Source organism: Bombus bifarius, unplaced genomic scaffold (assembly GCF_011952205.1).
Source record: "Bombus bifarius isolate JDL3187 unplaced genomic scaffold, Bbif_JDL3187 scf7180000008376, whole genome shotgun sequence".
Classification (NCBI taxonomy): domain Eukaryota; kingdom Metazoa; phylum Arthropoda; class Insecta; order Hymenoptera; family Apidae; genus Bombus; species Bombus bifarius.
In genome coordinates, this window is record NW_022884626.1 from 189756 (window position 1) to 212453 (window position 22698).

Below are 22698 nucleotides of genomic sequence, written 5' to 3' on the forward strand. Positions count from 1 at the left end.
GTATATTTCGCCTTTACTTGATATTTTTATTGGTGGAATATGAGCCTAGATTATAGATTTGATAATAGCCTTCTTAATAGAAGACACGGTTTTCCAACACTTGGCTATGGGTGTTGACGTTTGTAACTTTCTTTTCCCCACTTGCCGCACTTTGTCAGAAGCACTGTTTTGTACGCCTATTTAACTGGGCTGCTTGGGCAGAACTGCAGCTCAACACTTAGCTCGCGTTTCTTCCAAGTAAAATCTCAGCTTCTTATTGTATATACGACCGTAATCGTGGTCGCGACCATTCGATTATCTATACCACCACTGCCACTTTATTCTCGTGGTTATGTCACATGGCATGAAAGTTCCACACATATACGTATATGTAATTTATATGCAGTTCTATAGTCTGTTCAAAGAGACGAGAGAGACAATCGAGTGTCACTAATCGGCAGCTAACAACTGCGCAGTCGCAGAAATCACGTGTTGCTTATGTTTACTCTCTCATCTTATTGGAGAGACTAGAGGCAAAGTACAATTTCGTTTTCATCCTATCCCATCTCTCCTACCATCGCACGTGTAACGTCAATTCACATCAGAAACCAGGCCACTGTGACATTAGAGGCCAGATGTGTGCGGGCCATCACCGCGTACCCTCAATAATCTCAAGGATCCACTATAAACTTAAACTTTTAGTTTATTCCTGTAGTTTATTTATGGTCCTTGAACAGTCCTTAGGTTTAATACGTTCCTACAAATTACGGAGGAAGCAGGTAGTTACCTAATGGGAAAACCGAATATTTGGCTAACGAAAAGCCACGTTGGTAGGAGGCTTCCTCCTCCTATCTTCATTTATTAACGTGCGCTATAACCAATTGGCATCGCGGATCGTTACCCTCACTTTTCCTAACGAAAAGTATAAACAACGAATCCGCGTTGTTAGTGCAAAGAGACACCGAGCTTTCCTCCGTAATAATACGAGAACACCTCGACACTGAAACTACTAACTCTCATCAGTCAACATCTCTCTGATCAGTCGCGTAAACTGTACTTGTGTTATTTAATAAAGAAACAAAGCGGAGTTACGGCTCAACCTTCTTGTAACCTTTAAAACCTAAACCTTAATTTTACGTGGCATACGCCTTTAAAACCTAAACCTTAATTTTACGTGGCGGCGTCGCTATTGATCGATTACGGTGATAGAAATCGACGGCGACTATATCGAACCCAAGTAACGTAAAACGATGACTCGACAACATTGGCGTAGCCTGCTAAATAAAGTGCCACTTATTACCAAACTGAACGATTTCTTTACTTTATATATAATAGCACGTACACATTTTGTCCCAAAGATAGACGAGCTTTTTAAAAATAATAATGCAGAAGCATCGTTTCCAAGAAAATGTTTTATTTTATGCAAAACACATTCCTCCTGTCGCGATACACGTCCTATTTGCATGCCCAACTAATGCGTCAAGATATGTGTGTGATTATTAAATAGGTTTTAGAGTTCGATATTTAATTGATTCACACAGATTCAATTTTAGCTTTCTATATTTCACCATCATGTACAGTCATATGAACACACCGGATACTCTCTGATAATTAACACGTGGCGGACGCCAAAACAAAAAAGCGAAGTCGTACCAACTTTGCATGTAGGAACTAGTGATCATACCAATCTAATATTTTCCTCAACATGCTATTATTTAATTATGTATGGAGACAAAAGATTGAAGGGAACATTAATCTTCTTTACTCGAAAGTTCCATGAAGGGGTTTTCGACATCCTGTTATGGATTTTAACGTTATATAGGTATGTATAATGTTTAATCTACGATTTCTCTTACAAAGCGTCATACAAGATGGTTTATGTCTTCGAATGTCCATTATCTTCTTCTCTATGACTCGTACGGGGGAAGCTCATGTATCGTCCGATTTGAGAAACCCTGTACACCCTGCAGCTTAGGCTGACCTACTTTCATTCATGTAAGGAGGTTTGCTCGCGCACAGGGTGATATTTCGGCTAATTTTTAATTGCCAATAGAAAACGAAGCCGAAAACGCAATTTTTTTATTCTGGATTTTCATCTTATTTTAGCTTCAAGAATCATCTCTTAAATTTTTTTACATGTGTAGTTGAACACTTTCTATGTATGTATATGTTAGACGTCGGGTTAGGCTAGCACGATGTTTAATGAAATTTCAATTTTTTTTTTTAGACCTACGATTAATATTACTTGAAATTCAGATGCTGTTGCATAGATTTATTCAAAATAATGTCACCTTCGACAATTATCTGGGAAGAAATCTTAACGCCAATCATAATGAGCGATTATATTTTAAAGTGACAACGAATACGGGAAAAAAAAAGAAAATCATGGCTATTTACCCATTGAATAGATATAAACTAGATTTGGAATAAAATACGCTGCCAGTAAGAATAGTTGTAACGGTGTTCTTTATGTCATGGGAGGATTTCAAGGCAATCCCCATTGAGAAAAAAGAAGCAATGCAAAAAAAAAAATTAAAAATTAAATCTGTAAACGTTTTATACACACATTTATTATGATAAATGAATTATCATTACAAGAGCGATGATTTTACTTATTCTTCTGAGTTATTCATTAAATTGCTTCCTCTTATTAGTGATTTGCAAAAAAAAATAATAAGACAACATAAATACATCGAGAATAAAATTTTTAGCGTGAGATTGATAAATAAATTAAAGAATTTTGTTAATTTTCTATATATACGTCGGAGACGAAAGGACGTCGGAGCCCCTCTAGAACTTCAGGATAACCCCCTAACATTGTAATCTAGAGCCTACTATAGCCGTAATGAAACAATCGCAGTTATCCAAACCGTTAGTAATTATACGGGATTAGTGATGGTGAGCTTTGGCTCAGGGCGACAGCCCGCCGCCCAACGTAGCCGCGGTTAACGGGACGGGCACTCCGTCTAACAAAGGTGCGGAGCGGTGTTATGACTCTCATTAAAGGAATTACACATAGAGGTACCTGACAGTAAAACATGCCAACGGTTCCTTCGGACAATGAATTCCTGAAGTTGAGGCACGTACACGGCACAAGTCCAGTTAGCCCGAGGGCCCGCTATAAAACCAGAGTTTTTTCGGCGATTAAGATTTTTGCAAACGGACAAGCAGCTTTTGTCCCAAATCGACCAACCGACAGCGACGTCGATCCAAGGATCTTGTGTACTTAGACACCCCACCAGAGTTTGTCTCGGTGGCGTCGTTGGGACGAAGATTCAGTCTTGCTTGAGATTTGATCGACGAAGAGAGTAGCGTCTTACGATCAGGGAGGGGTACACGTTTGAGTTAGAGCAAGGATATCTATCCTCCCGTTGACCATGGATTCGTTATCGAGCCTGAGACCATCGTCACTAGTGTCGCGTGCGTGTGTCCGCCGTGAGTTCGCGGCTACTTTGTAACATTCTTAATTGTGACAATAAAAGTCCCTTACGTACGGTAAGACGATGGATGACTTCAATGACGAACCATTACCTATCCCAAGCCCTCACCGGGATAGACTCGTAAAATTCGAGACGACGTAAAATTCTCAAAAGTCACACGATTCACGACAAAAAGATCAAGGGAGAACAATATATTGCTCCCAATTTACATAATACAATTATCCCCTGACAGCAATATAAGTAACCTGTTAAAAATAAACCATTTTAACTACTTCAGAATAAAATGGGAAAAAATAGTCAAAAAAAAAAAGGATGACATAACTCAATGCCACAAATGCCAGCGATTAGGTCACACAGCACAAAACTGCAACTTAAACTACCGCTGTGTTAAATTCAGTGAGCCCCATGGTCCAGGCGACTGCAAAATAAAAAGGGAAAACGCAGTAACCAAAGACAAAATATTCTGCGTCAATTGCAAAAACTACGGACACCCCGCGTCATACAAAGGTTGCCCCAAACTCGTAGAGCTTCGTAAAAAGCTAGCCGATAAACACAAAAAAGACTGAGGTGGTATGTCGTGATAGGGTCGGAAGGAAAACTCAGATTTATTGAACGATAAATGTTTATTCACTCTAATGTCAATGAGTACACTTGACGCAGGATTCGCGATTATATTCGGTTCGCGAATGCGCGGTTATGAGATAGAGCTTGGATAGCTACGATTCGAGATGCGCTGCGAGTGCGGACAATGAACCGCGTAAGTGTAACGATCGTTGTGTGTTGACTCGCTGTAATAGACTGACTTTTTGTCGCGATGCTGCTGCGGAGGAAGACTGCGTTGGGATGTGTCTCAGGATGCGAAGGCATCGGATTCGTTGAGGAAAGCTTTGGTTCGGAAAGTGAGGGAAATGTACATTAATGTTTATTGGCTAATTCGTGTTGGTCGTTGGAAAAGGATGCTAGCTGCCCTTGAGAGGGTGTTGCTAGCGGGCAGCATCGTACGTGAGAGATAGCAGATTTCTTGTGTGTCCCCGTGGTAGGTGGTCGACTTCCAGACTGATAAACAAAGACTGTTTGTCTCTTTGGAGGACCTTAGCTAAAATAAATCCTAAGATTTATAGCGGTCCTTAGGCTAGCTGGAAATATTCGGTACGAATGTATCGACATCTGGCAATCATCTTGTCCGCAGGTATAGGGTCTTTGTGTCGTGCGTCACGCGATATAGACTGTTGGGAAGTTTACTGCCAAGTGCCGCCACAAGACAAAGAAACAAAGATAAAACGAATTGCCCAAATAAGCCGCAAATACGTCCCAGAACTAAAGTTCTCTGACGTAGTGAAACAACAAACAAAATTAAATCAAACAATCGAAAACACATCGCAATTAACAAACTTAGATCCGCGCTCAAGCCAAAGCTCAATCACAATCGATGACTCCCCCCATCTAAACATTATAAACGTTATTGAAGACTTTAAAAAAGGTATTCTCCAAGCGTTAAAAGAACAACAAATGCAATTAAACGAAATAAAAAACACTCTATCAACGCACGAAGAAAGGTTCGACGCCATCTTCAGCAAATTCTATAAACCATTACTGGACAAACAAAATAAAAAACATCTCCAAAAACGACTCAGCCAACATGTTCCCACAAATAAATCAAATCTTTAGACCAAAAGAACAAAACCCCATCCCACCTCTCAAATTGCCCCCAGAAAATGCCTCCCTCATCCAAGAAGCAGGTATAACGATACACAACACCATCAAAGACACCGAGGGTAACTTCATAATACCCAAAACAATAGAAAAACTAGACATCATCGGCACCCACTTTTCCAAAATACATACGCAAAACGAACACATGGGCCGAGAACAACTAAACAGAATTATCATCGCCGAAACTAACAAACTCAAAAATGAAATGGAACAAGACAAAACGCTAAACAAAACAGTCTGCACATTCTCAAACGAAAACACCGCAGACAATCCCAAACAACCAGATCCAGAAATAAACTACTTCACAAATTACAATCAACTAAACACAATCCTCTCCAAACTAAACAACAAAAAATCCTCCGGCTTCGACGGCATCCCAAACATCTTACTCAAGCGCCTACCGAACAAAATAAAATGGTACTACACAGTACTCTTCAACAATGCTCTAAACAACACATACTTCCCCAGAAAATGGAAAAAATCCAAACTGATAGCTATAACAAGAAAGGATAAAGACGGCTCATCGCCCGCAAACCTACGACCCATAAGTCTCCTCCCCAACATAAGCAAAGTATTTGAAATAATCATAAACAACCCCCTAACCTCCTTCTGCACAAAAAATAACATAATCCCAGAGAATCAATTCGGCTTCCGACACAAACACTCCACAATCCACGCAATAAACAAACTCACGTCGGACATCTGCTGGGCTCTAAACGTAAAAGAACGAGTAGCCGCCTGCTTAATAGACCTCGAAAAAGCCTTCGACACAGTCTGGATCTCAGGTCTCATATACAAACTGATCAAAAAAAAGTTCCCTAAACACCTGATTAAAATAGTCTGGGACATGATCACAAACAGAACATTCGTAATGACTGAAGGTTCACACTCATCAAGCAAAGAATTCTCCATAAAAGCGGTCTACAACAAGGTACAGTAAATTCCCCGTTACTTTTCAGTATTTACAACAGCGACTTACTAAACCTCTTTGATCTCAATACATCCACCCATAAACGCTCCATAGCCTTCGCAGACGACCTAATCATATACGTAACAGGCCGCAAAACCAAAACTATAAAAACGGAACTCCAAGAAATCTTTGAGAAAATAAACGACTATTACCACGCATGGAAACTAAAAATCAACATAAGTAAATGCGAAACCATACTGTTTAGACCCAAGTCAAGTGAAATCGGCCCAATAGAAAGAGAACACTGCAAAAAATTTCAGATAAGAGAAAAAACAGACAAAGGGGCCCTCATACCACAGAAAAATTGCGTAAAATACCTAGGAGTAAACATAGACTATAAATTAAACTACAAGCAGCACACCGAAATTCAACTTACTAAGGCCAATAAAGCATTCTGGAAAATGAAAAAACTATTCCACTCCAAACATCTCGACAGCAAAGTAAAAATTCTATGCTATTAAGCACTAATCAGACCGATCATAACCTACGGCTGCCCAATCTGGTACAACATATCAGCCTCCCAAATGGAAAAAATTCGCATATTCGAAAGAAAATGCATCAGAGCTTGCTTGAGTACTTACAGATCCGAACACAGCGGATTCAAAAAATACGTAAGAAACAAAATAATATACGACCTAGCCAACGTTCACCGCATAGACTGTCACATCCTAAAGCTAATAAGAAACCACTTCGCGCAAGCGGCAAAGATAAAAGAAAATAGTTTAATCTTCAGTTGCTTATTTCCAAATGACGCATATTACAAAAACACTCTGACAACAGGCCACATCCCGCCAGAAGCTTTCCCATACCTTGACGAAAAAAACTACCTCCAGGACCAAAATAACATCCCGATAATTTATCACATAAAAAGAAAAATAGGGACCCAAACTATACTTTACGAAGAAAACCCAGACGGTCAGACCGCAGACACTAGATGGAGACACAACATGGCCCTCCCTCTGAAAGACACCAAAGACAAACATAGAAAAAATTCAAAAAAATATTGGTGGATACTGCACCCATAATAAAATAAGAAAGAAAATCTATTAAACCGATAAAACTCAATCCCGTCCCCGTACAACACAGGTGTAAACATTGTAATCATTGTAATTCTCCTTCTTTTTGTGGTGGTATGGTGATAGGTGCGTAAGGAACTACTCTTGGTGTTTTTAACGAACAATAGTTTATTTAGAACTAATCAACAATCAGAGTTAACAATTAACAATTAACAATTACACTTAACAGACAACTGGTAACAACTAACAAAAAACGATAGACACCGAGAGATCATTCGACGCTTTGCTATGCAAATAGTATCGAGGAGTTACACATTTAATGGCGTAAGACAGACTGACTCTGCTTTTGTTTCGGATCGCGCAGATTCTTCCCTTCGTAGCCCATCGATATTCCCCACTAGCGTGCATTCATTAGATGTGCCGCCAGTGCTGGCACGTGTATGCTCTTCCGAGAATTCGGCGGAGAGAGTGTGAAGATATCGATGGTACATTGGGCACGTCGGTGTTGCGCTTTGGCGGCGTCGCGCTTTGCATCCGGAGCCGTTGAAAAGTTCCGTGGCCCGTGCCGCCACAGATCTATAAATTTTAATATATTATACAAAGTTATTCAATTAGTTTTCATTATTAGAGCAGCAATCAGTACATGTTAACAACAAAATTATGTACCATATAGTCGTTCACTGCTATGGGTATTTGGGGTCTTACAAAAAAGAAAGGTGACAACGAAGCAATCATAACTACAAAAGAAGTTCTCATAGCAAAAGCCGATGCATTATACGAGCAAGAACAATACCAGGAAATACATGACCTTCTAATAAATTATAAAGTAATGACATTATGTATATCACTTATAAATGTAGATAATAAAATTGAATATTTTTATAGGATAGCGGTGATATTGAAATTATATGGCGTTTGTGTAGAGCAATGTATCAACTGTCTAAAATTGTGAGTGAAGTGGATGGAAAGAAATTAATTTTCGAAGCTTATGATTTAATACTTGAAGCACTTGAGATAAAAGAGGATAATTGGGCTGCACACAAATGGGCATCGATTCTTCTTAATTCTAAGACTCTTTATGAAGGAGTCAAAGCACAAATAAAAGAGTCATATAATATTAAGAAACATATGCTGGTATATTTCATGATAATATATTAATATGTATATATATATATATATGTCGGAGATGAAATGAAAACCGGAGCCTTCCCTATGCAATTTTGAGGAGGCCTTTTAATGCTTTAGCCCAGATTTTATCATAACTGTAATTAAGTAATTGTCATCTGTAATTGTTTGACATTTGTGAAAAGCGAAAGTGGGTTCGAGGTGACAACTGGTCGCTGAACGTAGCCACGGTCACGGGATAAACGTTTTGCCTGACGAAGGTGTGGATTGGTTGTATTGTTCTCCCTAGAAATCACATAGAATTGTACTTTAGAGATGTCGATATAATGGGACACACGTTGTATGAGGAATCAATCTCCAGACAGAAACTGCCTAGCAACGGCGTTTGGATCTTTCTCGATGTTTCCAAGGAGTATATAACAAACTTTTGACAGATATTGCCTAGCAACAACGATTGGAACCTTCTCGATGTTTCCAGCGAGAATATAACAAACAAATGCAGTCGTATTACGAAAAAGATTTTAATCAGAGAGGCATTCGTGTGATCGCCTTGGAAAGTGATACATCGAGTAATTTTTTCCGAGTGATTGAGCAAACGTATTTTTTTGTGTTATAAAATTGTTTAAAGTTTTCCCGTTGACCGTGGATTCGTTTGAACCCCGGATCATTGTTTACAGCGTAAATTAAATTCAATATTTGTAAATTTATCAATCGTTAATTTTCATTATTCGTTAAATTAGTAAATCGTAAGATATATTATTCGTTTCTTTTATTGTTCGATAAAACTTATTATTCTTTAATCTAATTAATAATTTAATTTATCATTTGTTAATCAATCATATCATTTACAAAATTCATTATTCATAATATTTGTAAAACCTTGTTTATTCGTGTAAATATATTCTCTGTTTTGTAAAACAATGGCTAATTCAAACGAAGAATCGTTACGCGCCTTAAATCCTAATGTTAACCCGACATATATGTAGTATCGTGGACGAAAGGCCTGGGAAATATCGGGCGAACTATGAACAATGTCGCGAGAGCCGAGGCGCCGTCGGGCCCATCAATGTGTCATCGGTCTTTTCAAGTGCATAGTTTCGTGGAAAAGACCTACGTGACCCTGGCCACGAGCGTCTGCAGAACACGTGTGCGGTGGGCCTAGGAAAAGGGCAACAGAATGCGACAACAGTTAGTCGAGAAACAGTGTGCGAGTCGAGGAACAGAGTGCGAGTCGAGGAGCCGAGTGCGAGTTGAGCGGAGACGGAGGTTGCGAGTGGCGTTGCCGAGAGAGTGTGGATTGCGCTGTTTTCTGTACGTTTGGTATGAATAGTTCATGTTAAGCCACAATCGTCTTTTCTGTCTGATTAACATCTCTATTGTCCACTCTTTGTGAACATATTACATCACGATATTACATATTTTTGGGGGCTCAGCCGGGATTGGACAAGACAGAAAACGAAACGGTTTAACAGAGCTATTCGAGCTAGTTGTGAATTTACCGGTACGCGGTGCGGTAAAAGACGATATCGTTGACTGTTTAAGTTTGTGTTGTGTGAAAAATGGCCAACGTCGGGGACGAACGATTGTCGGGTGAAGAGGGTTCGACGCTGGAGGAGCTGAGGAATAAGCTCGCGCGAATGAACCTCCCTATATCGGGTGCGAGGTCAGTGCTGATTGCAAGGCTGAATCGGGCGTGTAGGGCTGGACAATCGTATCGTAAGGGATCGACGGGCGGTGAAGAGCTAACCGGTCAACGAGATTTAGAAAGTGTACAGAGAGCTGAGCGTGATTGCAACGAAGATGAGGATGTTGAGAAAATGAATACGAAGGAGTTGAAGGAGCGCCTCGCTAGTTTTGGTTTAAAAACGACGGGAAGAAAAGTAGAATTACGCGCACGGCTACGAGCGGCCATGGATGGTAACGACATATCGTCGGAAGAGGAAAGCGACGACGAAAGTGAGGATGAAGATGACAAGAAAAACGCAAGAGAATACAAGAGAGATACGCGAAGGGTGCATCAGGACCGTGACGAATGTTGTCGAAGGGCATGTGTTGGTTCGACACTGAGTTTTAGAGACGTCGAAGATGCATTAGAGTCGTTTAGTGGCAACAGAGGTGAAAATGTCGAACGATGGTTCGAGTCGTTCGAGGAAGTCGCTGATACGTGCATGTGGTCGGATGGGCAGAAGGCAGTCTACGCAAGGAAGCTGCTGAAGGGATCAGCGAAAATATTTGCGAGCTTCGAGTGTCATGCCAGGACTTGGCATGAGTTGAAGAGGGGGCTAGTGAAAGAATTTTCGAGGAAAGTCAACAGTAGGCAAGTTCATCAGAAACTTGAAGAAACAAAAAAGGACAGTGATGAAGCATGTTTGGCTTACATGTACCGCATGCTCGAGATAGCCAGCCATGTGGACATGGAGGAGGAAGCAAAGGTGGAATACATAGTGGATGGAATAATAGACGACGAGAACAATAAGGCTGTATTGTACGGCGCTACGTCAATCAAAGAGTTGAGGAAGAGGTTAGCGATGTACGAAGAGCAGAAGAGTCGCAGAGCAAAGTCGATTGTGAAGCCGGCTAAAACCCAGAAGAACGGGAAGCCCAGTCAATCTGTAGATGCAATGAAGAAAAGAAGATGCTTCATTTGCGGTAGTGAGGTCATCTAAGTGTTAAGTGTCCGGAGAGGGGAGAAGGTGTTAGGTGTTTCAAGTGCAGCGGATTTGGACATATTGCAGCGAGGTGTACGGCACAACCGAAAGAGACTTGCGTAGTGTCAAGATCCGAAAAGGGGAAGTATGTGAAGGAAGTGGCGATAGATGATTGTAGGTTTGTGGCATTAGTGGATACAGGTAGTAACCTTACGTTCATACGAGCGGATGAGTATGTGAGGTTAGGATCACCACCTCTGGGAAACTGCAAACTTAAGTTTGATGGTTTTGGTTCCGCTGGCAATAGTACCTGGGGCGAGTTTACAAAGGTAATGACGGTCGACGGGTACGACTTTACTGTCACCCTGCATGTTGTCTCGAATAAGGTAATGACAAGACACAGTCTACTCTTAGGTACCGACTTTTTAGACCAGGTAGAGTTGCGAGTCAAACGGGGCGAGGTGACATTTTTACGACTCGACGATCAGACCGACGGTCACGAGGACGCGCCGGATGTACTGAGGGTAAACGCGGTAGAACAGACCGACGAAACAGACCTGACACACGTACGGGAACCGCATTATCGTGAAGCGATTCGCGATATCGTTAGGGGGTATAGGCCGGAGAAGAAGCGAGACGTCGGAATAACCGAAAAAGTAGTTTTGGAAAGCGACAAGCCGGTAGCGCGAAGACCGCGAAGACTGGCGCCGTCGGAAAGAAAGGAAGAAGATGATTTGATGGAAGCGTGGACAAACGAGGGTGTCATCAAATCGTCAGACTTGGAGTATGCGAGTCCGATAGGTGTAGTTAGAAAGAAAGATTTGTGTGTGCGTGTGGCTAGATGGGCCTTGTTACTAGGCGAGATTAAGTATCAGGTGTGTCATCGGCCGGGGAAAAGTATGCAGCGTGTAGATGCTCCGAGTAGGAACCCCCTGCCGAGCACTATGTATGTAACGGAGAGTGAAGACGGGCTGATTGCACGGTTGAGAAGGGCACAGAACAAGGACATTGAAGTCCGTAGGATTTTGGACGCCGCAACGTGCAGTCAGGCCGATGGGCAGGTAGTAAGAAACAATATTTTGTATAAGGAGTGTGAGGACGATGTGCTAATAGTAGTATCGAAGGCGATGCGGGCTCAGGTAGTCAGGCAAGCGCACGAGCGTGGGCATTTCGAGGTTACCAAAACAGAAGCTATGGTCAAGAAGGACTTCTGGTTCAAGGGGTTACGCGAAAGGGTCGAACACGTGGTATCCAACTGCCTTGACTGTAGCCTAACCGAACGAAACATAGGTAAGCTAGAAGGGAACCTGCGAAATTACAAGAAAAGAAGAAAGCGTGCGAAGCAGTACCTGAGGAAGGACCCGTGCACACCTCGATTTTATGAAACCTTGGGTCCTAAATGCCGAAAGTGACGCATCTGATGACAGCGAGATAAAAGGCAACATCTGAGGGCAGATGTTATTGCAGGATGGCCGAATGTAGTATCGTGGACGAAAGGCCTGGGAAATATCGGGCGAACTATGAACAATGTCGCGAGAGCCGAGGCGCCGTCGGGCCCATCAATGTGTCATCGGTCTTTTCAAGTGCATAGTTTCGTGGAAAAGACCTACGTGACCCTGGCCACGAGCGTCTGCAGAACACGTGTGCGGTGGGCCTAGGAAAAGGGCAACAGAATGCGACAACAGTTAGTCGAGAAACAGTGTGCGAGTCGAGGAACAGAGTGCGAGTCGAGGAGCCGAGTGCGAGTTGAGCGGAGACGGAGGTTGCGAGTGGCGTTGCCGAGAGAGTGTGGATTGCGCTGTTTTCTGTACGTTTGGTATGAATAGTTCAAGTTAAGCCACAATCGTCTTTTCTGCCTGATTAACATCTCTATTGTCCACTCTTTGTGAACATATTACATCACGATATTACATATATATATATATACATATATATATATACTTATAAATATTTCATTCCCTGACACAATGTCAAGAAATTGTATCGAATATGTTTAATGTCGCAGAGAGCAATGGAACTAAATCCAAAAGAACCAACACTTATGTACATGCTTGGTACTTGGTGCTATCAAGTTGCTGATTTAACATGGTATCAAAGAAAAATTGCATCTGTAATATTTGGAGAACCGCCATCTTCATCATTCGAGGAAGCTCTAAAATATTTTGAAACTGCAGAGGAAATTGATCCCAATTTCTATAGTCAAAATTTATTAATGTTGGGAAAAAGCCACTTAAAATTAAATCAAAAAGAGCTAGCTACGAAATATTTAAAAATGGCCCTTGATTATCCTGCAAAGAACGAAGATGATCGAGATGCTAAACAGGAAGCGCAGAAGTTGTTAAAGAAATTTTAACAAACTGGACAGAAGTTATAATCTATTATATGATAAATTGGAATTGAAGGGATAGAAGGGATAAAGAAAAATTTAGAATCTATCTTTTAAGTAGAAGTATAAAATTTATTTACTATAATGTACGATACAACTTATGTGTGATGAGCCTGTTATACACAACATCTATTTACAGTTCCCAAGTAAAGTGGGTAGTAGTTCCCATATAAAGTAGTTCCCAAGTCTAATTAGTTTAGCGATCAGGAGAGTATTCTACTTCTTCTTCTCCTTCTTCTTTTTCTTGTTCATCTTCATTCGTATTCCTGCGACGCCCCAGAATTGCTTCTGCTTGCAACCTGGTGAGCAACTGGAGATATGGACGTGCTGCTGGGCTGCCTGATCTTCGTCCCGTCCTTCCCGTCAGATGGTATAAAAGATAGCGATGCAGGCCAAATTCCGAGATGAATTCACCACATGGGCAAATAAAGCTCACCATAACGTAATTCGGTGGTAAACTGTCTCGAGATTGTGTTCTGATGTGCAAGCTATTGTAACCAAGCGGGCACTCTCCCATCGTTTTGTTATCAGGCACGATCTGGAAAAATAAAATTAAGATAGGTAAATAAAAAATAAATAAATAATAAATAAAGAAATAAAATAAATAATTTCAAACAAATTGTTTGAAAAATCAGTGGAAGAAACGATTTGAAGGAAATAAAATACTTACTGCTCCAAGTGTGGTGAAGATGTATAAGGACGCTTTCAATCGCGAAGCGCTTCCAAACGTGAAGAACTTTCGAACTCGAAGTACTTGCAAATGCGAAGAAGAATCTGGAAAAATAAAATTAAGATAGGTAAATAAAAAATAAATAAATAATAAATAAAGAAATAAAATGAATAATTTCAAACAAATTGTTTGAAAAATCAGTGGAAGAAACGATTTGAAGGAAATAAAATACTTACTGCTCCAAGTGTGGTGAAGATGTATAAGGACGCTTTCAATCGCGAAGCGCTTCCAAACGTGAAGAACTTTCGAACTCGAAGTACTTCCAAATGCGAAGAAGAATCTGGAAAAATAAAATTAAGATAGGTAAATAAAAAATAAATAAATAATAAATAAAGAAATAAAATGAATAATTTCAAACAAATTGTTTGAAAAATCAGTGGAAGAAACGATTTGAAGGAAATAAAATACTTACTGCTCCAAGTGTGGTGAAGATGTATAAGGACGCTTGCAATCGCGAAGCGCTTCCAAACGTGAAGAACTTTCGAGCTCGAAGTACTTCCAAATGCGAAGAAGAATCTGGAAAAATAAAATTAAGATAGATAAATAAAAAATAAATAAATAATAAATAAAGAAATAAAATAAATAATTTCAAACAAATTGTTTGAAAAATCAGTGGAAGAAACGATTTGAAGGAAATAAAATACTTACTGCTCCAAGTGTGGTGAAGATGTATAAGGACGCTTTCAATCGCGAAGCGCTTCCAAACACGAAGAACTTTCGAACGTCGAGAATTTTCAAACGTCAAGAACTTCGAAGCGTCAAGAACTTTCAAACGTTCTGTTCGATAGTCGAATTGGGAATGTGATCTCTGAGCTAGTTGTCGAGCTTATATAGACGCCATTTCGCTTCATGTTTGCCACCATTGGGTGGGTTAAGACTTTTAAGGGGGCCCCCTAATTAACAGGCTGGTAAAGCCTAAGCAGTTGTTCATTTGTTTGGTGTATGAAACACGGTTGAAAGGACAGACGTATTGTGCATCAGGTATGCGAAACCTTCTTAATTATGGAAAGTCCGAGAATGCTTCTGAGAATATACAATGACAACAGAGTTGGAGGAAAGTTCGATTCTAATTTATTATTGCCCCTTTAATGAGGGTCATAACACCGGTCCGCACCTTTGTTAGACGGAGCGCCCGCCCCGTTAACCGTGGCTACGTTGGGCGGCAGGCTGTCGCCCCGAGCCAAAGCTCACCGTCACTAATCCCGAACAGTTACCATCGGCTTGGATAACTGCGATTGTTTCATTACGGCTATAGTAGACTCTAGATTACAATGTTAGGAGGTTAGGAGGGGCCCCGGCGTCCTTTCGTCTCCGACATATTGAAACATTGAACGATACATCTACCATCGCCTTATTATTTCTTATGCATTAATTACACAGTCGTCGTATTAAGTATATAGTAAGTACAGCAGAGAAATATTTGATCGATATAGTTGTCGGTCGCTTGAGCTATTCCGATGATTATATTGTAAATATCGTTGGCCTTGAATATATTTTATCATCAAGGGACAGCTTCTTATTGTTGGTATTTGGCGGAGGGTTACGATGACGAGTGGTAAACTCCTTCTAGGTAGGTTCAGGGAGAGGACAAGAGGTAGCTATATAATTCAAAAGCATTAATAGTTCCCGTTTTCCTTCTGCTTGAAAGAATGATTTATTGTCATTAGCCGATTTTGCGAAAATTTGTTGAAAAATTTGCGGCTAATTTTCCCTTCAAAGTGTTCCAAAAAAGTGAAAAATTGAAATTTCGAAAAACCCTCCCAGCGTTACCTGGGGAAAACTGTTACCTAACGAATGAACTTTGAGTTTTTGATTTCAGATGATCCAGCACCAAGTTATGAGCAATTCTACTTTTTTCCGAGACACGTCCGAATAATTACTGCCATTGCCGTATTTTTTAATATTTCTCCGTGAAAATTTTATACAATATTCTTCGAATGTCATACTTTAATGTACTATTGGTTTTAATAAAGAGTATCTACAGCCAATCTACCTAAAAAGTTTTGATAAATTCCCATATATCGCGTTATTTCTGTTCGTACTATACCAGGATGGACGGCATTCACTGTAACACCAGTTCCTATATGACATAAAAAATAATGCTTTATCGATTGTATTATTTATTCAAAAATAAATTTTATTTTCTGTTAAAATGACAAAACCTTTCAATTTATTTGCCAATTCCTTTGTAAATAGAATATTAGCTAATTTGCTCTGTGCATATGCTTCGCCAGGCTCATAGGTTTTCTCATTATTCAAATCGTCGAATTTAATTTTGCCACGCTTGTGTGCACTACTTGAAACATTTACAATCCTTGATGGTGCAGAATCTTTTAAAGTGTCTAACAATAAATTTGTTAGTAAAAAGTGTCCTATATGATTCACACCAAATTGCAATTCAATTCCTTCTTATACATATAGGTATACATCTTAGGACATCTCTATAATCCTGCATTATTTATAAGAATGTGAAGCTTTCTTTTCTTGTGTTCTACAATGGAAACAGATAATACAAATTATGCTATAGACCTATTGATTTAGATATAATAAGTTCAGGAAGAATTTCTTCCCAATTTAGTATTCAAAAATAGATGAACACTTTATACATATAACAAAGCTATGTTATTTCATTTCATTTCATACTCTAACATAGGATATGGTATATACCTTTCTTAAATTGCTCTGCAAAATCCCTAATACTTTTTTGAGATGCTAGATCACATGGTCTACAATAAACATATTTATTGCTACTTTCTACTACTATGTCACGGCGTGTCTAAAAAAATGATGATTAATTTTATAAGGTTTTGAAACAGCCGCAAACATTTTTCTAAATAAATAAAAGTGCACCAATAATTAACGGCAATTTTTTAGAAATAATCAATAGCATTAATTATCAATAATTTAGTAAAACATTGTACGATTTGTTTTTTCCTTCAAGTAATATACAATGTAAGCGGCATAACTGAATTTGTAACAATTCAATCATGAAACAAATATACAATAGATTTTGATAATATTGATTAAAATGCAATAGTCCATTTCTATATATTATAATTTTTCTTAGTTTATTGTCATTGTTAATTTATATTATTTTAATCATAATTAATCATAATTCATCATAATTAATTCGGATTCTGTTTCGAATACATGTCAAGTCATGGATATTGGATGATTCAAAATAAAGAGCGAAATTTAATACTCAGAAACGTGTAATGTATTTATCGCAAATACAAAATTCTATACTTTATATTTGTCGGAGATGAAAGAACACCGGAATCTGTAATTGAACAATTGTAGTTATTCAATCCGATTGTAATTGTTCTAGAGTTGTGATAATGAGCTTGGGCTCGAGGCGACAGTCAGTCGCCGAACGTAGCCGCGGTCACGGGATGAACGCTTTGCCTAGCAAAGGTATGGAGTAATTCTATAGCTCTCCTTAAAGGAAATATTCGTGGCGACACGCGACAGTAAACATTCCAACGGTTTCTGTCCCGTGGCTCGCCACACGCAGACCCTATTCTTCGAGTAAGATGATTGCCAGATGTCGATGCGTCTCCGCAGTACATGTTCGGCTAGCCCGTTATAAATCTTAAGGTTCAGTTAACTAAAGTCCTTCGAACAGACAGACAGTCTTTGTCCCAACTACGGGAAGATAGGGGAGACATATTATTCAACGAGCGGCGTCTCCCACTAGCAACTTTCCCTCGAAGGCGGCTGGCATCTTTTTCTAACCACCGATATGGAGATTGACCAATTAGCAGCAACGTCAATTTCCCTTACTTCCTGAACGAAGGCTTTTCTCGACGAATCCGATGATCTCGTATCCTTAGACACAACCCATTATAGTTTTCCTCTGTGGCATCATCGGGACGGGAAAGGCATTCTCGTTCGCGATCTCACTGATGAAAGGAGTAACCCTTTACGACCAGTGAATATCACGCATCCGACTTAGATTTTGTGAGTACGTTCATCTATCATCCCGTCGACCGCGGATTCGTTATTGAACCTAGGATCATTGTCATTAGTTTCTCGAGTGCCTAACTACCACGGTTACTTGTCCGGCTCTATAATAATCGTATTTGCACTAGTCAATGTCTTCTCTATTGCATAACGACAACGTGTAACCCAAACGAAGATTCGTTTCACGCCCCTAACCCTAATTCTAATGTCCTCTCCGACATATTTTATATAATTGATCGTATTTGATCGTATCAGACAGTAACAGAAAATAGATGAAGACACACACACACGCGCGCACACAACATCTTTACGATAAATCGAATTGAAAATATCGAGTTTTCAGTATCGAATCTATCAATGCTGTTAATGTTTGTGTACTTTATTCGATTCTCATCTGACGTGGAATTTTCTAATTTTGCTGTCAGAATTACATCTGTCATAATTAATCAAATCTGAACACGTTGTATATTGTACAAATTTTTTATTTTTTTCTGCAAATACTATAATTTAATATGTCGTTACGGAGAGCGTTATTCGTTATCAGAGATATAAAAGTATTACAAAGAACGCTTATTCATAGAAGATTTCAATCCACACATTTCAAAGGTTTGGAATTATATCTAAGCACGATTTTATTTTTTATTACTTTTCTATTATTGCATAAGATTTTTAAACTTCGTTGCAACCAGAGAAATTTTCTAATTTTAGTCGATATTAGCTTTAACTTGATAATCTGACCGCTTGCAAATTGTAAGTGTAATGTTAATATTAATGATCTGAGGTGGTATGGTGATAGGTGCGTAAGGAACTACTCTTGGTGTTTTTAACGAACAATAGTTTAATTAGAACTAATCAACAATCAGAGTTAACAATTAACAACTAACAATTACACTTAACAGACAACAGGTAACAACTAACAAATAACGATAGACACCGAGAGATCATTCGACGCGTTGCTATGCAAATAGTATCGAGGAGTTACACATTTAATGGCGTAAGACAGACTGACTCTGCTTTTGTTTCGGATCGCGCAGATTCTTCCCTTCGTAGCCCATCGATATTCCCCACTAGCGTGCATTCATTAGATGTGCCGCCAGTGCTGGCACGTGTATGCTCTTCCGAGAATTCGGCGGAAAGAGTGTGAAGATATCGATGGTACATTGGGCACGTCGGTGTTGCGCTTTGGCGGCGTCGCGCTTTGCATCCGGAGCCGTTGAAAAGTTCCGTGGCCCGTGCCGCCACAGATCTATAAATTTTAATATATTATACAAAATTATTCAATTAGTTTTCATTATTAGAGCAGCAATCAGTACATGTTAACAACAAAATTATGTACCATATAGTCGTTCACTGCTATGGGTATTTGGGGTCTTACAAAAGAGAGAGGTGACAACGAAGCAATCATAACTACAAAAGAAGTTCTAATAGCAAAAGCCGATGCATTATACGAGCAAGAACAATACCAGGAAATACATGACCTTCTAATAAATTATAAAGTAATGACATTATGTATATCACTTATAAATGTAGATAATAAAATTGAATATTTTTATAGGATAGCGGTGATATTGAAATTATATGGCGTTTGTGTAGAGCAATGTATCAATTGTCTAAAATTGTGAGTGAAGTGGATGGAAAGAAATTAATTTTCGAAGCTTATGATTTAATACTTGAAGCACTTGAGATAAAAGAGGATAATTGGGCTGCACACAAATGGGCATCGATTCTTCTTAATTCTAAGACTCTTTATGAAGGAGTAAAAGCACAAATAAAAGAGTCATATAATATTAAGAAACATATGCTGGTATATTTCATGATAATATATTAATATGTATATATATATATATATATATATATATATATATATATATATATATATATATATATATACTTATAAATATTTCATTCCCTGACACAATGTCAAGCAATTGTATCGAATATGTTTAATGTCGCAGAGAGCAATGGAACTAAATCCAAAAGAACCAACACTTATGTACATGCTTGGTACTTGGTGCTATCAAGTTGCTGATTTAACATGGTATCAAAGAAAAATTGCATCTGTAATATTTGGAGAACCGCCATCTTCATCATTCGAGGAAGCTCTAAAATATTTTGAAACTGCAGAGGAAATTGATCCCAATTTCTATAGTCAAAATTTATTAATGTTGGGAAAAAGCCACTTAAAATTAAATCAAAAAGAGCTAGCTACGAAATATTTAAAAATGGCCCTTGATTATCCTGCAAAGAACGAAGATGATCGAGATGCTAAACAGGAAGCGCAGAAGTTGTTAAAGAAATTTTAACAAACTGGACAGAAGTTATAATCTATTATATGATAAATTGGAATTGAAGGGATAGAAGGGATAAAGAAAAATTTAGAATCTATCTTTTAAGTAGAAGTATAAAATTTATTTACTATAATGTACAATACAACTTATGTGTGATGAGCCTGTTATACACAACATCTATTTACAGTTCCCAACTAAAGTGGGTAGTAGTTCCCATATAAAGTAGTTCCCAAGTCTAATTAGTTTAGCGATCAGGAGAGTATTCTACTTCTTCTTCTCCTTCTTCTTTTTCTTGTTCATCTTCATTCGTATTCCTGCGACGCCCCAGAATTGCTTCTGCTTGCAACCTGGTGAGCAACTGGAGATATGGACGTGCTGCTGGGCTGCCTGATCTTCGTCCCGTCCTTCCCGTCAGATGGTATAAAAGGTAGCGATGCAGGCCAAATTCCGAGATGAATTCACCACATGGGCAAATAAAGCTCACCATAACGTAATTCGGTGGTAAACTGTCTCGAGATTGTGTTCTGATGTGCAAGCTATTGTAACCAAGCGGGCACTCTCCCATCGTTTTGTTATACGGCACGATCTGGAAAAATAAAATTAAGATAGGTAAATAAAAAATAAATAAATAATAAATAAAGAAATAAAATAAATAATTTCAAACAAATTGTTTGAAAAATCAGTGGAAGAAACGATTTGAAGGAAATAAAATACTTACTGCTCCAAGTGTGGTGAAGATGTATAAGGACGCTTTCAATCGCGAAGCGCTTCCAAACGTGAAGAACTTTCGAACTCGAAGTACTTCCAAATGCGAAGAAGAATCTGGAAAAATAAAATTAAGATAGGTAAATAAAAAATAAATAAATAATAAATAAAGAAATAAAATGAATAATTTCAAACAAATTGTTTGAAAAATCAGTGGAAGAAACGATTTGAAGGAAATAAAATACTTACTGCTCCAAGTGTGGTGAAGATGTATAAGGACGCTTTCAATCGCGAAGCGCTTCCAAACGTGAAGAACTTTCGAACGTCGAGAATTTTCAAACGTCAAGAACTTCGAAGCGTCAAGAACTTTCAATCGTTCTGTTCGATAGTCGAATTGGGAATGTGATCTCCGAGCTAGTTGTCGAGCTTATATAGACGCCATTTCGCTTCATGTTTGCCACCATTGGGTGGGTTAAGACTTTTAAGGGGGCCCCCTAATTAACAGGCTGGTAAAGCCTAAGCAGTTGTTCATTTGTTTGGTGTATGAAACACGGTTGAAAGGACAGACGTATTGTGCATCAGGTATGCGAAACCTTCTTAATTATGGAAAGTCCGAGAATGCTTCTGAGAATATACAATGACAACAGAGTTGGAGGAAAGTGCGATTCTAATTTATTATTGCCCCTTTAATGAGGGTCATAACACCGGTCCGCACCTTTGTTAGACGGAGCGCCCGTCCCGTTGACCGTGGCTACGTTGGGCGGCAGGCTGTCGCCCCGAGCCAAAGCTCACCGTCACTAATCCCGAACAGTTACCATCGGCTTGGATAACTGCGATTGTTTCATTACGGCTATAGTAGACTCTAGATTACAATGTTAGGAGGTTAGGAGGGGCCCCGGCGTCCTTTCGTCTCCGACATATTGAAACATTGAACGATACATCTACCATCGCCTTATTATTTCTTATGCATTAATTACACAGTCGTCGTATTAAGTATATAGTAAGTACAGCAGAGAAATATTTGATCGATATAGTTGTCGGTCGCTTGAGCTATTCCGATGATTATATTGTAAATATCGTTGGCTTTGAATATATTTTATCATCAAGGGACAGCTTCTTATTGTTGGTATTTGGCGGAGGGTTACGATGACGAGTGGTAAACTCCTTCTAGGTAGGTTCAGGGAGAGGACAAGAGGTAGCTATATAATTCAAAAGCATTAATAGTTCCCGTTTTCCTTCTGCTTGAAAGAATGATTTATTGTCATTAGCCGATTTTGCGAAAATTTGTTGAAAAATTTGCGGCTAATTTTCCCTTCAAAGTGTTCCAAAAAAGTGAAAAATTGAAATTTCGAAAAACCCTCCCAGCGTTACCTGGGGAAAACTGTTACCTAACGAATGAACTTTGAGTTTTTGATTTCAGATGATCCAGCACCAAGTTATGAGCAATGCTACTTTTTTCCGAGACACGTCCGAATAATTACTGCCATTGCCGTATTTTTTAATATTTCTCCGTGAAAATTTTATACAATATTCTTCGAATGTCATACTTTAATGTACTATTGGTTTTAATAAAGAGTATCTACAGCCAATCTACCTAAAAAGTTTTGATAAATTCCCATATATCGCGTTATTTCTGTTCGTACTATACCAGGATGGACGGCATTCACTGTAACACCAGTTCCTATATGACATAAAAAATAATGCTTTATCGATTGTATTATTTATTCAAAAATAA

At 38.9% G+C, this 22698-nt stretch overlaps 2 protein-coding genes, 1 long non-coding RNA gene and 1 pseudogene across 3 annotated transcripts; 3 read left to right on the forward strand and 1 right to left on the reverse strand.

The window, feature by feature from the left end:
* Window positions 1-7726: 7726 nt before the first annotated feature.
* On the forward strand, window positions 7727-13328 carry LOC117212777 (regulator of microtubule dynamics protein 1-like). The gene is made up of 3 exons (XM_033457802.1): window positions 7727-7944; window positions 8004-8252; window positions 12897-13328. The coding sequence occupies exons 1-3, from the start codon at window positions 7804-7806 to the stop codon at window positions 13242-13244; spliced, it is 738 nt and encodes a 245-aa protein (XP_033313693.1). The 5' UTR covers window positions 7727-7803; the 3' UTR covers window positions 13245-13328.
* Window positions 13329-15953: 2625 nt separating this feature from the next.
* Window positions 15954-18410, reverse strand: LOC117212781 (annotated as a pseudogene).
* A 190-nt stretch (window positions 18411-18600) lies between these two features.
* On the forward strand, window positions 18601-20425 carry LOC117212778 (regulator of microtubule dynamics protein 1-like). Its single transcript, XM_033457803.1, has 4 exons — window positions 18601-18720; window positions 19269-19466; window positions 19526-19774; window positions 19926-20425. The coding sequence occupies exons 2-4, from the start codon at window positions 19326-19328 to the stop codon at window positions 20271-20273; spliced, it is 738 nt and encodes a 245-aa protein (XP_033313694.1). The 5' UTR covers window positions 18601-18720; window positions 19269-19325; the 3' UTR covers window positions 20274-20425.
* A 918-nt stretch (window positions 20426-21343) lies between these two features.
* LOC117212782 lies at window positions 21344-22556 on the forward strand. The gene is made up of 2 exons (XR_004488527.1): window positions 21344-22134; window positions 22384-22556. It is a non-coding gene; the product is annotated as an uncharacterized LOC117212782 (long non-coding RNA).
* Window positions 22557-22698: the final 142 nt, after the last annotated feature.